This window comes from Ictalurus furcatus, chromosome 2 (genome assembly GCF_023375685.1).
Source record: "Ictalurus furcatus strain D&B chromosome 2, Billie_1.0, whole genome shotgun sequence".
NCBI classification, from domain to species: Eukaryota; Metazoa; Chordata; class Actinopteri; order Siluriformes; family Ictaluridae; genus Ictalurus; species Ictalurus furcatus.
Window position 1 is genome coordinate 20138617 of NC_071256.1, and position 12302 is coordinate 20150918.

A 12302-nucleotide genomic window follows, 5' to 3' on the forward strand; every position below is an offset into this window, starting at 1 on the left:
CAGCAACATGAGAGGAGTTTCTGAGCAAGAAAAAATCCTCAAGCAAGACTAATTCTCAATTAAACAAAAAAGAACACTGAACTATTAAACAGTTATCGGAATATGAATTATCCCTCAAGCTGATCTACATTACGTCCATTTACCAGAATCTAAGGCTTATAATCTCAGGGTTTAGTAGATTAGCATTTTGTCTACATAAATCTAATTACAGCAGGGCAAAAGATGTGGTGATAATTAGGGAAAAAAAATCTAATTACAAGCTCACTTTAGTATCCATGGTTGACATTATATATTCATTTTCTTTTTTTTTTAAACTGGTGACAGACTCATTTAACCTATTACTCTCTTAGAAAAACGGTTCTTCAGTTCCTTGTGGAGAAATGGTTCCTTTTTCAGGAACTAAAACCCCTTAATTATCTAATAAATCCTTAAAAAGCACTTCAAGAACCCTGTTATCTAAGAGTGCAGACAAAATCTGCAGAGTAAAGAGCGGTAAACCTAACCTGGTCATCAAACTCAGTCACTTCTCAAATTTCATTGTGTGCCACACTAAACATAACAACAATATTACATTTGTAGAGTTGAAATCACCCAGATAGTATTAAAATTATATTTAAAAAATGCAAGTGTAAAAGTGAAGTCCATGATGCAAGTGCAAAGAATTAGAGTTGTGTTTATTTGGGCTATTCCAATAATCTTGGTGGATACACCAGGCAGGGGTCAAAACACAGGCTGGGGGGGGGCGACCCAAGGAAAACAGGCAAGGGCCAGAACCAGGAAATAAAAACACTGACAGGAAACAGGAAGTAGAAAACTAGTGAAAAAAAGTAATTACATTTCTATAGAAATATGCAAAACTTTGCCATGAGCGGGGCAGAGACAAAGAACTTAAATAAAGTCAGAGAGTTCATAAGAAAGAGTAGGAAGCTCTAAACAAATATGGAACAAGTAGGAAACAAAGAACATCAAATAAACAGAAAGAGTGAGTATTAATGAAAACAGGAAGTTCTGACTAAATATGGGAAAGGTATAAATAAATAACAGAAAGAGTGAGAGGTAATGAGAACAGGAAGCTTTGAATAAATAAGTTAAGGGGATGCTGAAAGTGTGCTGGGTGAACAGGGACAGAATCAGAATGGACATGACTGTTAGGACGAGCACTGATTGACAGGCATCAATCACAGCTACAAATGATGACGACTGGACAAGTCGTGTCAATAAAAAACACACATCTACAAGTGTAGATTTGTACACCAACACCACTTCAGCTCCAAATAACTCAAGGAAGACTTCTAGGGTGTGAAAAAAATGGAGTGCGTCCAAAATGGAAAAATCTTTCTCACCCCTAAAAAAAACTGGAAAACTGTGCATGAAGGTTTCATCGTCATTGGTAGCATAGCACACATGCAGATCAATATACAAAGATATAAGTACATACGTTCAAGCTCAGTAATGGTACAGTGGCGAGTCCGTCCAGCTTCGAGTGCTCAATAAAACCTCGTCTAATACTCGACACTGTTAGACATTAAACCTACATAGGCCTTCATAAACATGACATGACACTCTAATATAGTCTATTGGGATCAGTTCAGATTTCCAGATTATGTATTAGCCAAGTTTTTTTTGCAATCATGTAATCAAATCTCAATCAATTATCAAATATCTGTTAATTAGTTTATCAAAATTTAAACGCTTTTCAGAATTGCTGAGCACGTTAACGTTACGAACAGTTAAGTTTAGGACTGTCACGCTAGCTTCCTGTCTGAGAATTGTCATTCATTTGAACAGATTTTTACAGCACAAAACCCAAAATAAAGGATGTGCTGATGTTAGTGTGCTGAGATTCTCATTATAGACAACTGTATAAATGTAGAATTTAGTACTTCTTAATAAACTTAATAAGTACTTAGTAAACCAGACTTCTGGCTCCACCTTGATCATGTTTATTAGGCAAGAAAAAAAAAAAAGCAAACTTCAGCAAACATGGCTTCATTGGGTGAAACTAGAGGTGTGCATCAGGAAAAAAAAAATATTGCTAGAGCAGGTGGTTTTTACTCTCATGCAAGCAGGAGTGAATGATCAGCTATGAAGCTCTCAGAACAAAGAAGGTCCGCATTGTTTAATGTGAAAGTGTATTGGATGCAGAGTTGTGCTTGCATGTTCATTCCTGACCTTCAGTAACTGCTTTATCCTTGTCAGGGTCTCTGTGGTTTAAATGACTAATTTGTTTATATTTTGGGAACCAAAACCTACTCGGTTCATTAGAAAATATTGCAGGCAGGTACAAACAAACATAATAACTGCAGGTGTTGGTATGATTGGTCAAGCTTGCAACAAGTGCAGGCAGGATTGGTCAAGTGTCTGTAGTAGTGTGCGAGGTTGATCAGAATTCCATCATCAGTGGGTGTGACTGATCAGAATTTCTTTAAGAGTTAAATGGATTGGTCATGTGTGTATATGGGAGTGAAGAGGATAGTTGGAATACCTCTGGGGCAGTATTAGTGAAGAGTGTCTATGGGAGCAGGTGGAATTATTCAAAATCCCTTTGGGAATAGCAGAATTATTCGGAATTCCTTCAGGAGCAGGCGGGACTGGGTTTAAAACACAGTATTGTGCACATCTCTAGTCGAATCTACTTAAAAACTTCATTCTTAAGCCACACTGCTCTCGTTTGTAACAGAGACACATTTTGAAATGTAGACAGGGTTAATCTATTTAACTTTCAGAACCAGAAAGTGTTGTGCTATGTTCATGATGCATTGATGTAAGCTTACAAATTATTTTTCTTTCCCTCACTCCTGTCTGAAAATCCAGGTCTTTCTTTAGTGGTGTGTTCCAAGGCCCTGAGTTCTAAATGACCTCATTTATTCATTTAGTCCTATCAAATAATGAGAAATGGTGTGTTCTGATTGGCCCCCAAGGTTATGTTCACCATGTGCACTATTCTATTATATTGAAATAACATCATATTTAGACGTAGGGCATACACAAAGCTACACTTTATTGCTGTATCGTCAGGTTCCCATTTGTTGTCTGGTCCACTGACAGCAGATTTGTCTTCAGATCTCCAAGATGATCTTGGAAAGTGAGAAAGCCCTTCATATTTATGTCTTTGTTTTTCATGAAATAAATTCTTTAAACCTACCACTTTAAACCTAAAGCTAACACTGTGTCGAGCACTGTGACGAGAACTAATGTAGTCTTGACTAAACCACAACACCATTGATATACTGTACAGTGGTCACTTGATGACATCGCCACATTATGGACAGACAACCACTACCAATCAAAAAGAAATTGGTCAACAGGTCAAGCCAAACATTTTTCAATAATCACCTGAATTCTATAAACAGAAAGAAACACATCAGGGACACCAAGTGCTACGGTAGGACTACACTAAAACGTAATTTCCTCTTGAGTATTTTGAGTGCCATACTTATAGGTTTAAAAGATGTTCCGTTTTTGTACATGAGCCAAATGGCTGGTTGATCTAAGCTAGCTAACGATAGAGCGAATGAGTGCAATTATAAAATTCAAGGAATAATAATATGAAGCATCCTACTACAGTCCAGTAACCGTCCATGCAGAGAAGAGTAATGCTCAAATAAGTGGATCTGTTGCAAATCTAATAAACCTAGTTATGTCATATGACACTCAAATTAAAGCTCTGGCAATATTTTCAAAACTTCTTTCAATTAATTCAGGCATGGTTCCTTCATGATGTTTCCGGTTGAGTGATGCAAGAGCTGCTTAATCCTACTTGTCTTGTTGACAAATTCCAAAGCATCTCTTCATCTTCTTCTTCTTCTTTGCTTGGTCTATTTCTTCCCGCATACAAAATACCCTCTTGTTACCCGAGTTATAAATTTGGAAGTCACTTGCAGGAAACAATTTAAAATCAGACAGAGAAACAGTAGGGTGGGATGAGGACAAGGCAACAATAACACATGTACTTTCCTCATTTCCATTACAGCCGACCTGTTTATAAAAAAATATCTCAGTAAAAATCACACTGCTATTGTCCGGCATTGACATCATCATACGGATCTGTGAGTGTGTCAAAATTTCAAGTTGTCTGTAAAGAGATGCCGTCATGCAAAATTTTTTTTTCTTTTTTTTTGCTCCTTTTCTAAGACAGCGATTACATATTTTTCCATTTTATCGCTCTTAAGACAAGCCTCTCATATTGGCCCCATTTTTTGCATTCTACAAAACAATGAGAATGCATTGAGGTTCAAATACACATACACACAAATATGCGCACACGCGCAGACGCATGCAAGCATTTACTTTGTGTGCACAATGCTGCTAAATATAGCTTGGATTTTTTCAGCCCTCTCAAAAACTTTCTTCTCAACTGCACTTGCATGCCCTTTCCACAAGATGCAAAAGTTCCTTGCAATGCCTTTGTAGTCTTTGAAGGTCACTACCTATTTTTCAATAAATATTTTCAATTTTGCATTTTGACTCATTTAATTTACCAAAACATAAACGAAACCGCTACATCCTACTGCTCTTGCATTTGGACATCCTGATTTGAACTCCTTCAACCATCAGGATTTAGGATTTGGTGGTTGTTTTGTAGAGTATTGTCCCCTGCTTCTTTTGCTCTGGAGGGCCAGACGTGCATTTTGGAGTGGATCCAGCTCATCTCTCATGAGCAAATTAGAAAACAGGATCAGGCCACGGATGAAAAGAGAGAGACAGTGCTAGATCGGGATTTGTTCTTTTTTTTGTTCTTAACATGGAACATCACGTGTCCAACTTTGAATGTCTCCGCGCAGAAAAATTCAACAAAAACACGGAGAGGAAAAGTTGCAGACCGCTTAAAGTGGAATGCCATAAAAGAGTGTTTCATCTGTTTTTCCTCAAGCCTGCCACTCTTACTTGACTCGTGCTTTCCCCTTGAAATTCCAATGATTCCCCCGGTTCCTTTCCAGTAACCCGAAGATTAACCAGTTGCACTCCCTCTGATCCTTCCTTTACCCCTTTGCCTTCCTTTCCCTCTTTACCCCGGGCCAAACTTCCAGTGCTGTTGCTCTTCTTGACCAGTTTGGGCACGAGAGAGCTCGGCGAGAGCAGTGATGTTAAAGAAAGGCTGCTCAGTGTTTCTGATAACTGTTCACTGTTGCCAGCCTTGTCGGAGCCATGTAAGGGGTCTATGGAACCCTGGCAGTTGCTCTGGACCCCTCTATTAGCATGGAGGTCAAAGGCTGGTCTCAGTGTCTCTGTGGAAAGTCCTCTGTTGGGTTCCTGTGATGAAGAGACACTGAAGCTAAGGCCTTCCTCCATCGTGGTCTGCAGACTTCCCTCTGAGCTGCCTGTGGCCAGGGATGAGTCACTGTGAGATGCATACTAAGGAAAACAGATAAAAAGAGAGTTCATACCATTAACAAAAGTAGGCCTGAACTATGATTACATCAAAATTCACTTTAGCTCCTATGTGTATAACACCTGCATTTATCTTCACAGTAGACCTGGAAGCTTTACAAACATTTTTGTTCCAACACTCCTTGTCTTGCAGTTTTTATATAGTACTAGCCTCTGCAACAGTTTTTTACGGTTTATTGATAAGCAGCTTCAAAGCACTTCTGTAAGTCGCTCTGAATATAGGGCATCTGCCAAATGCTATAAATGTAAATTTCATAGACATTAGTCAGGGGTGGCTCCTCAGCAACTTGTCTACTGTCAGGGGGTTGTTGAAACTGCAGCTCTTTACCATACTATAGCTCTCTGGCTAAAACTAATGGGATGGAAGGCATATCCACTGCACTGGCCTTTGAGCCATTTTCTCTGCTGGAAAGTAAAGATTCTTTGTCATCTATTATGCTGATCATTTTGATGTGTGTCAAGGCTCCTGCCCCAACCTTAGTCTGTGTCAAGGCTCCAGACTCAGATGTAGTCTCGGTCAGGCCCCTGCCTCAACCTTAGTCTCTGACAGAACTCCAGCCTCAAACAATATTTTGGTCAAGGCTCTAGCCCTAGCCTTAATCTTGGCCAAGGGTTCAGCCCCAGACATAATCTCAGTCAGACTCCTGACTCAAAGCTCTAGCCTAAGCATTAGTCTCCTTAAGGCTTCAGTCTCTGTCTTAGATTAGGTTAAGGTCTCCAGGCACTGCCTTTGACTCAGTCAAGGCCCCATACCCATATGTAGTCTCTGTCAAGGCTCCAGCCTCAACCTTAGTGTCTGATAAGGTTACAGCCCTGCCCTTTGTTGCAGTCAAGACTCTGGCCTCAGCCTCAGTTTTGGTCAAGGCTCCAGCCCTGGTTGTAATCTCAGTCAAGGTTCCAGCCTCATTTGTGGCCTTGGTCAAGGCTCCATTGTAGTCCCTGAGTTGTCATACTGTCCATCATAAAACATATGCCTGATAGAGCACAGTTAGAAAAAAATATGTGATGTAAGCTGTCATGATAGCAAATATTATGACAGCTATCATGTCAGTTAAACTTAACATGACACTCATGTCACTAGACCTAAACTGTCAAAAGAGCTAATGACTTCTACCTGTGCAGTGAGAAGTTCAAGGTTGGCCCCAGGTGAGCGAAGGGAGGCCCAGGATGCTGGAGAGGTCAGCCTCAGGCCTCGGGGTTTGTGGCCCAGGCGAACCCTCGGGGGTGCCGGTAGTGCTGCTGCTGCTGGATGGAAAAACTCAGCAGGAAGATGGAAGACAGTGGAGGAATCACCTCCAGTACCACCATCATTTCTATGACTGCTGCACAGAGTCCCACCTGACAGAAATGGACAGGAAATGACTTAATCACTTTGTATAAGCAAAAAAAAAAAAAGACTTTAACATGTTCACAAACACAGAATAAGCAAAGAATAAAACATGACAAGGTGTGCTGTTGTAGAAAATGATGGGATGGTGTGATTCACCATGGGCCATTACCACATCAAAGTTGATTATTTCCTATAACAGTATAATAAATGTGTTGGAAAGTTGCTAAAACAAGTTAGTTCCTGTTCTCAATAGGGATGCACCGAAGTGAAAATTCTTGGCCGAAGCTGAAACCGAATATGATGAAAAACTTGGCCGAAAGCCGAAGGCCGAATACCGAACACATTTTTTCCATTTATTTTGCCATTTTTTTCACCACTGCATGAATTAAATAGTCAAAATGTCCTTTTTACTATTTTGTCTTGCTTTTCAAAGAAAAAAATCAATTACAAAAACTACAATTTCAAAATATTTATTTAACACTGAACATTTTTATGTGGTCATCTTTGCGCCCCCCCTTGAATAGCCTATGTTAGGCCTATAACTGACTGCTGAAAGAATGTAACACCCTGTACAACAAAAAAAATGCATTAAAAAGTGCATTGACAAGAGTGCAAAAAATGGTTCTATTGGGTTCTATACGGCTGATTATATTGGGGATATATACCGCAGAGTATTATAGTAGATATAGTATAGTTAGATACATTGTTAATGTTATGTTCCTTGATAGATTTAGTTAGTTTAAACTATAGATGAGTTCATTTAGTCACCGCTGGTTTTTTCCGCTCCCAGTCCATAGTACTAGTTCATGTTTCTTGTTTTGTGTTTTGACCCTGTTTTTCTGTGACCGCGACTTTGATTCTTGGTTTTCCTCCGTTTATGCCTGTTTGTCAATTGCCTGACCCTTTGCCTGTCTTGACTACGTTTTTTGGATTACGATTTGGATTTGTCTGCCTGCCCTTAAATAAATACGTCTTTACCTGCTTCCGTACTCTACTCCGTTACGTCTCGTGACGTAACAGAATGATCCGGAACAGAAACAAAATAAACGCACGTCCACGCACGTTTACATGTTTACTCTGGTTGCTAGGCTATTTTTTGTCGTGTCATCAAACACGTCATTGTTCGGTCAAATTTATTCGGCCTTTTCACTTATTCGGCCAAACACCGAAAGTGCTTTTTTTTTGCTGTTTTCAGCCGAATAATATCGGTTGCCGAACATTCGGTGCATCCCTAGTTCTCACTTATGTTATAGCAGCTACAAACGTAGCTTGTCATGTGACGGAGAAACCACAATGTGCAAACTACTCTGTCCTGAAGATGTCGGAAAACTTTGTTACAGTTTTACCTCTGACTGTTGCAAAGCGATGACACTGGAGACTACTTCCATAAATGTTACATAAACATCTCCTTACAGAAAACTTCACCATATCAATGATTACACACGTTTTTAATCTGTTTATGTGGTGCATCAGTTGTACACTTCCTTAAGAATGAGCTGTTACTACAGAAACAATAATGTATTAGAAGGAGCGCATTAATATAAACCTGTGATTTGCAGCTGCACTACTGTCAGAGCTGCTTTTATAGAACATTAATCAACACCTTTCAAACAATAAGAATTTTTGGCTAGTGAATGACTAATGTAGTTTTAGTTAAGGATGGAATAAACATAGTTAACAAAGTTGTGTTTAGTTTGTCAGTTATTTAAACATCAATTTACATACTTTCTACTTCTACAGATGATTGAGGGTTTTTTTTTTTGCTTTGTTAATATTAACCAATACAGTAAATAATGTTAGTTTTAAGCAAAGCTTAGCCCTTGTGTGTCAATTAAAAAAAGTTACAAATAGGTCCATAGAGGACAAAAATATCCTTGTCCAAAAACTGTCATAAAAATATTATATATCATTTATTTTTTCCACTTTCACTGACATCGATTTTCTTTTACCAGCATCAGTTCTAATCATAATTACCAAACATTCATTCATTTTCAGAATTGTAACCCTTTAAATGCTGGGTTGTTTACATAATGCAAAAATCTTCAAAGCTCAGTAACCTTATTTGACTCATATACATGGGATTTGTGATTTCCAGTACAATATAATTTCTTTCTTTCAAACTGTCCTCACAAACACAAAATTTTCAGTACACACATACAAACCACAACTCCTGATATCCATACAAACACACCCGCACAATTATAGCTGCATCATTTATTCAGTTGGTCTGCAGTGCTCTATAATACAGCAGAATCAGAAAAAAAAGGAAAAACATGTACAGGTGCATCTCAAAAAATTAGAACATTGTGGAAAAGTTAATTTTTTCCATAATTTAATTCAAAAATGGAACTTTCATATATTCTAGATTCATTACACACAAAGTGAAATATTTCAAGCCTTTTTTTTTTTTTTACTCTTGATTACAATGGCTTACAGCTCATGCAAATCAAAAATCCAGTATCTCAAAATAGTTAGAATTTATAATATAGAAATATCGACCTTCTGAAAAGTATATTAATTTACGCACTCGATACTTGGTCAGGGCTCCTTTTGCATGAATTACTGCATCAATGCGGTGTGGCCTGTGGCACTGCTGAGGTGTTATGGAAGCCCAGGTTGCTTTGATAGTGGCCTTCAGCTTGTCTGTATTGTTGGGTCTGGTGTCTCTCATAGATTCTCTATGGGGTTCAGGTCAGGTGAGTTGGCTGGCCAATCAAGCACAGTAATACCATGGTCAGCAAACCAGTTACTAGTAGTTTTGGCACTGTGGGCAGGTGCCAAGTCCTGCTGGAAAAGGAAATCAGCATCTCCATAAAGCTTGTCAGCAGATGGAAGCATGAAGTGCTCTAAAATCCCCTGGTAGACGCTGCATTGACTCTCGACTTGAGAAAACACAGTGGACCAACATCAGCAGATGACATGGCAAAATTCTTTATTCTAATATTCTGAGATACTGGATTTTTGATTTCCATGAGTTGTAAGCCGTAATTATCAAGATTAAAACAAAAAAAAGGCTTCAAATATTTCACTTTATGTGTAATGAATCTAGAATATATTAAAGTTCCACTTTTTGACGTAAATTACGTAAAAATATTAACTTTTCCCATGATATTCAAATTTTTTGAGATGCACCTATATTTTCTCCATAGGCTAAACCTGAGAAAAGTACACATTTCATAAAATCTTTTTAAAAATCAATGTTTTGAAACCTCAAAAAAATAAAAGCCTATTAACACAGAATGCATGATTTCATGCTTAAATGTCACAGGGATTAAATAGCAGTTTGAATGGGTTTCAATGGGGACACTTTTATCCTTAAGGTCCTGAGTGTAACTACTTTGTGTATCTAGTTTAAAATAGATTAATGAAAGCAAATGTGGGTGAAATATTAAGATTCCAATAAAAATACACACCTTTTGCAAAATTTATGCTGTTTGCATTAACACAGACAAAATGATAATAAAAAAAATTAAAAAGACAAAAATGTCCATAAGGACGCACAAGGGTTAATATAAAGTTGAACCAAAATTATTGACCTGAACAGAACACAGGGATTAATGACATTAATTAATTTAATCCAATCTCCCTAGTTCCATTTTTTTTTTCAACATCAGCAACAACAACAAAAAAATATTTTCTGAAGCAATGTGATGCATAAATGAATGCTACGTTACCGATGCTATGGCGGTTTGATGTGTATGGATTCCCGAGCCATCTGTGCCCTCCGTCCTCTGCTCTTGCTGCTTCTTCACCCCCTGCTACCTCCTCCGTGCTTTTCTCCATCTATACAGTAATCATATCAAAGCTCAGCTAGCTTCGTTACATCCTTTCTGTTCCATCAGATTGGAACCTGGTGTTAAAATTAACTTATTATTGGATTTTTCCATGAACTTGGACAATTTCATGGAAAATTGATATAACTACTTCACATAGATAAATTCTAACCAGCCATCTGTCTAATGATTGTTATTATATCTGTCAAAAGATTATTATTCTGTCTCTATACTCAGTATGTCCTCTTGTCCTACATGCTGGGGTTGAAACCTGTCAAATAGAAGAGAAAACGAGCCCTGGACCTTCCGTCTCAGTCTGCAGGACTTATTTATTTCATGTCTATGGGCTCATTAGTGTGAGTCCACGGTCATTTTCACTGATTAGGGTTCATTAAAAAGCTGATGCTGAGGGAGATTTAAAAGATTACAGCAGCTTATAAAACGGCTGCCACAGAGCTGCCAAGCAAGAACAGCACAGTTCTAGGTAATGTTTTGTCCCTCATATTATATGGAACAGATGCTGAATCATTCCCATAAGAGGCTTCATTAAAGACTGTTTTGTAAAAGTACAAACTGGGCATCAAGCAAATGGAGAGTTCAACGTCTCATGACTGCAAATTAGTACAAAATTCACACAGCTCATTTTGCCTGGAAAGTTACAAGCTTTAAAGTTAACGTTAGGAATGAAGTTCATATAAATTCTGTATAGACCACATCACTTTCACTGGTTCAAAGCTGTGTGAATTTCTCATTAGTTCAGGTTTGGACTGCTTAAGTGCAGGGCTCGAACATGTGCCAGAAATCTTAATTAAATGCACTAAAGTGCAAAATATTAATTCTGAATTACAGTCTATATGACAATTGTAACCATTTTAAAATGAATTAATTAGATAAAACTCCAAATACTAACATAAAAATCAATCAGTGGTTGGATTTTAGAATTAGTGGCTAAATTTTGATCTGAATACAGTAGGGGAAATAAGTATTGAACGTGTCAACATTTTTTTCAGTAAATATATTTCCAATGAGGTTATTCACATGAAATTTTCACCAGACATCAGTATTAACTCAAGAAATCTGCAAATATAAAGAATTCACAACATTAAAGTCCATAAATAAAGTTATGTGTAATAAAGTGGAATGACACAGGAAAAAAGTATTGAACACACTAAGAAAAAGCAGTTCTCCAAGGCACGGTAATCCGCAAATAGTTAGAAAGTAATTATACCTTCTATCTGTGTAAATTTATATCAGCTGGGTTGGTAAATTGATGGTCTATAAAAAGGCTTTTTGTTACCAAGGTGTCACACAAGAAACATCTCATAATGGGTAAAAGCAAAGAGCTCTCCCAAGACCTTCACAACCTTATTGTTGCAAAACATATTGATGGAATCGGATACAGACGTATTTCAAAACTTCTGAATCTTCCAGTAAGCACCACTGGGGCCATTATCCGCAAGTGTAAGCAACATAACTCCGTCATCAACCGGTCACGCACAGGAGCTCCTCACAAGATTTCTGACCAGCCAGAGGAATAGTCAGAAGAGTACCCCAAGAGCCAAGGACCACTCAGAAAGAGCTCCAGAAACACTTGGAGGCAGCAGGTGCCATCATCACAGAGAAAACAATAGGTAATGCACTCCACTGCTCACGCTCACCCCGCAAGTCTCCATTACTAAAGAAAAGGCATGTCGAAGCTCGTTTAAAGTTTGCTACAACTCATTTGGACAAGAGTATGAAATACTGGGAGAGTGTAGTCTGGTCAGATGAGAGCAAAATTGAACTTTTTGGGTGTCATACTACACACC

General features: G+C 38.1%; 1 protein-coding gene across 1 annotated transcript; it reads right to left on the reverse strand.

The window, feature by feature from the left end:
• Positions 1 to 914: 914 nt before the first annotated feature.
• On the reverse strand, positions 915 to 10655 carry LOC128624733 (voltage-dependent T-type calcium channel subunit alpha-1I-like). The gene is made up of 3 exons (XM_053652410.1): positions 10396 to 10655; positions 6506 to 6729; positions 915 to 5355 (listed from the first exon to the last, which is right to left on the reverse strand). The coding sequence occupies exons 1-3, from the start codon at positions 10502 to 10504 to the stop codon at positions 4855 to 4857; spliced, it is 834 nt and encodes a 277-aa protein (XP_053508385.1). The 5' UTR covers positions 10505 to 10655; the 3' UTR covers positions 915 to 4854.
• Between the last annotated feature and the right edge of the window lie 1647 nt (positions 10656 to 12302).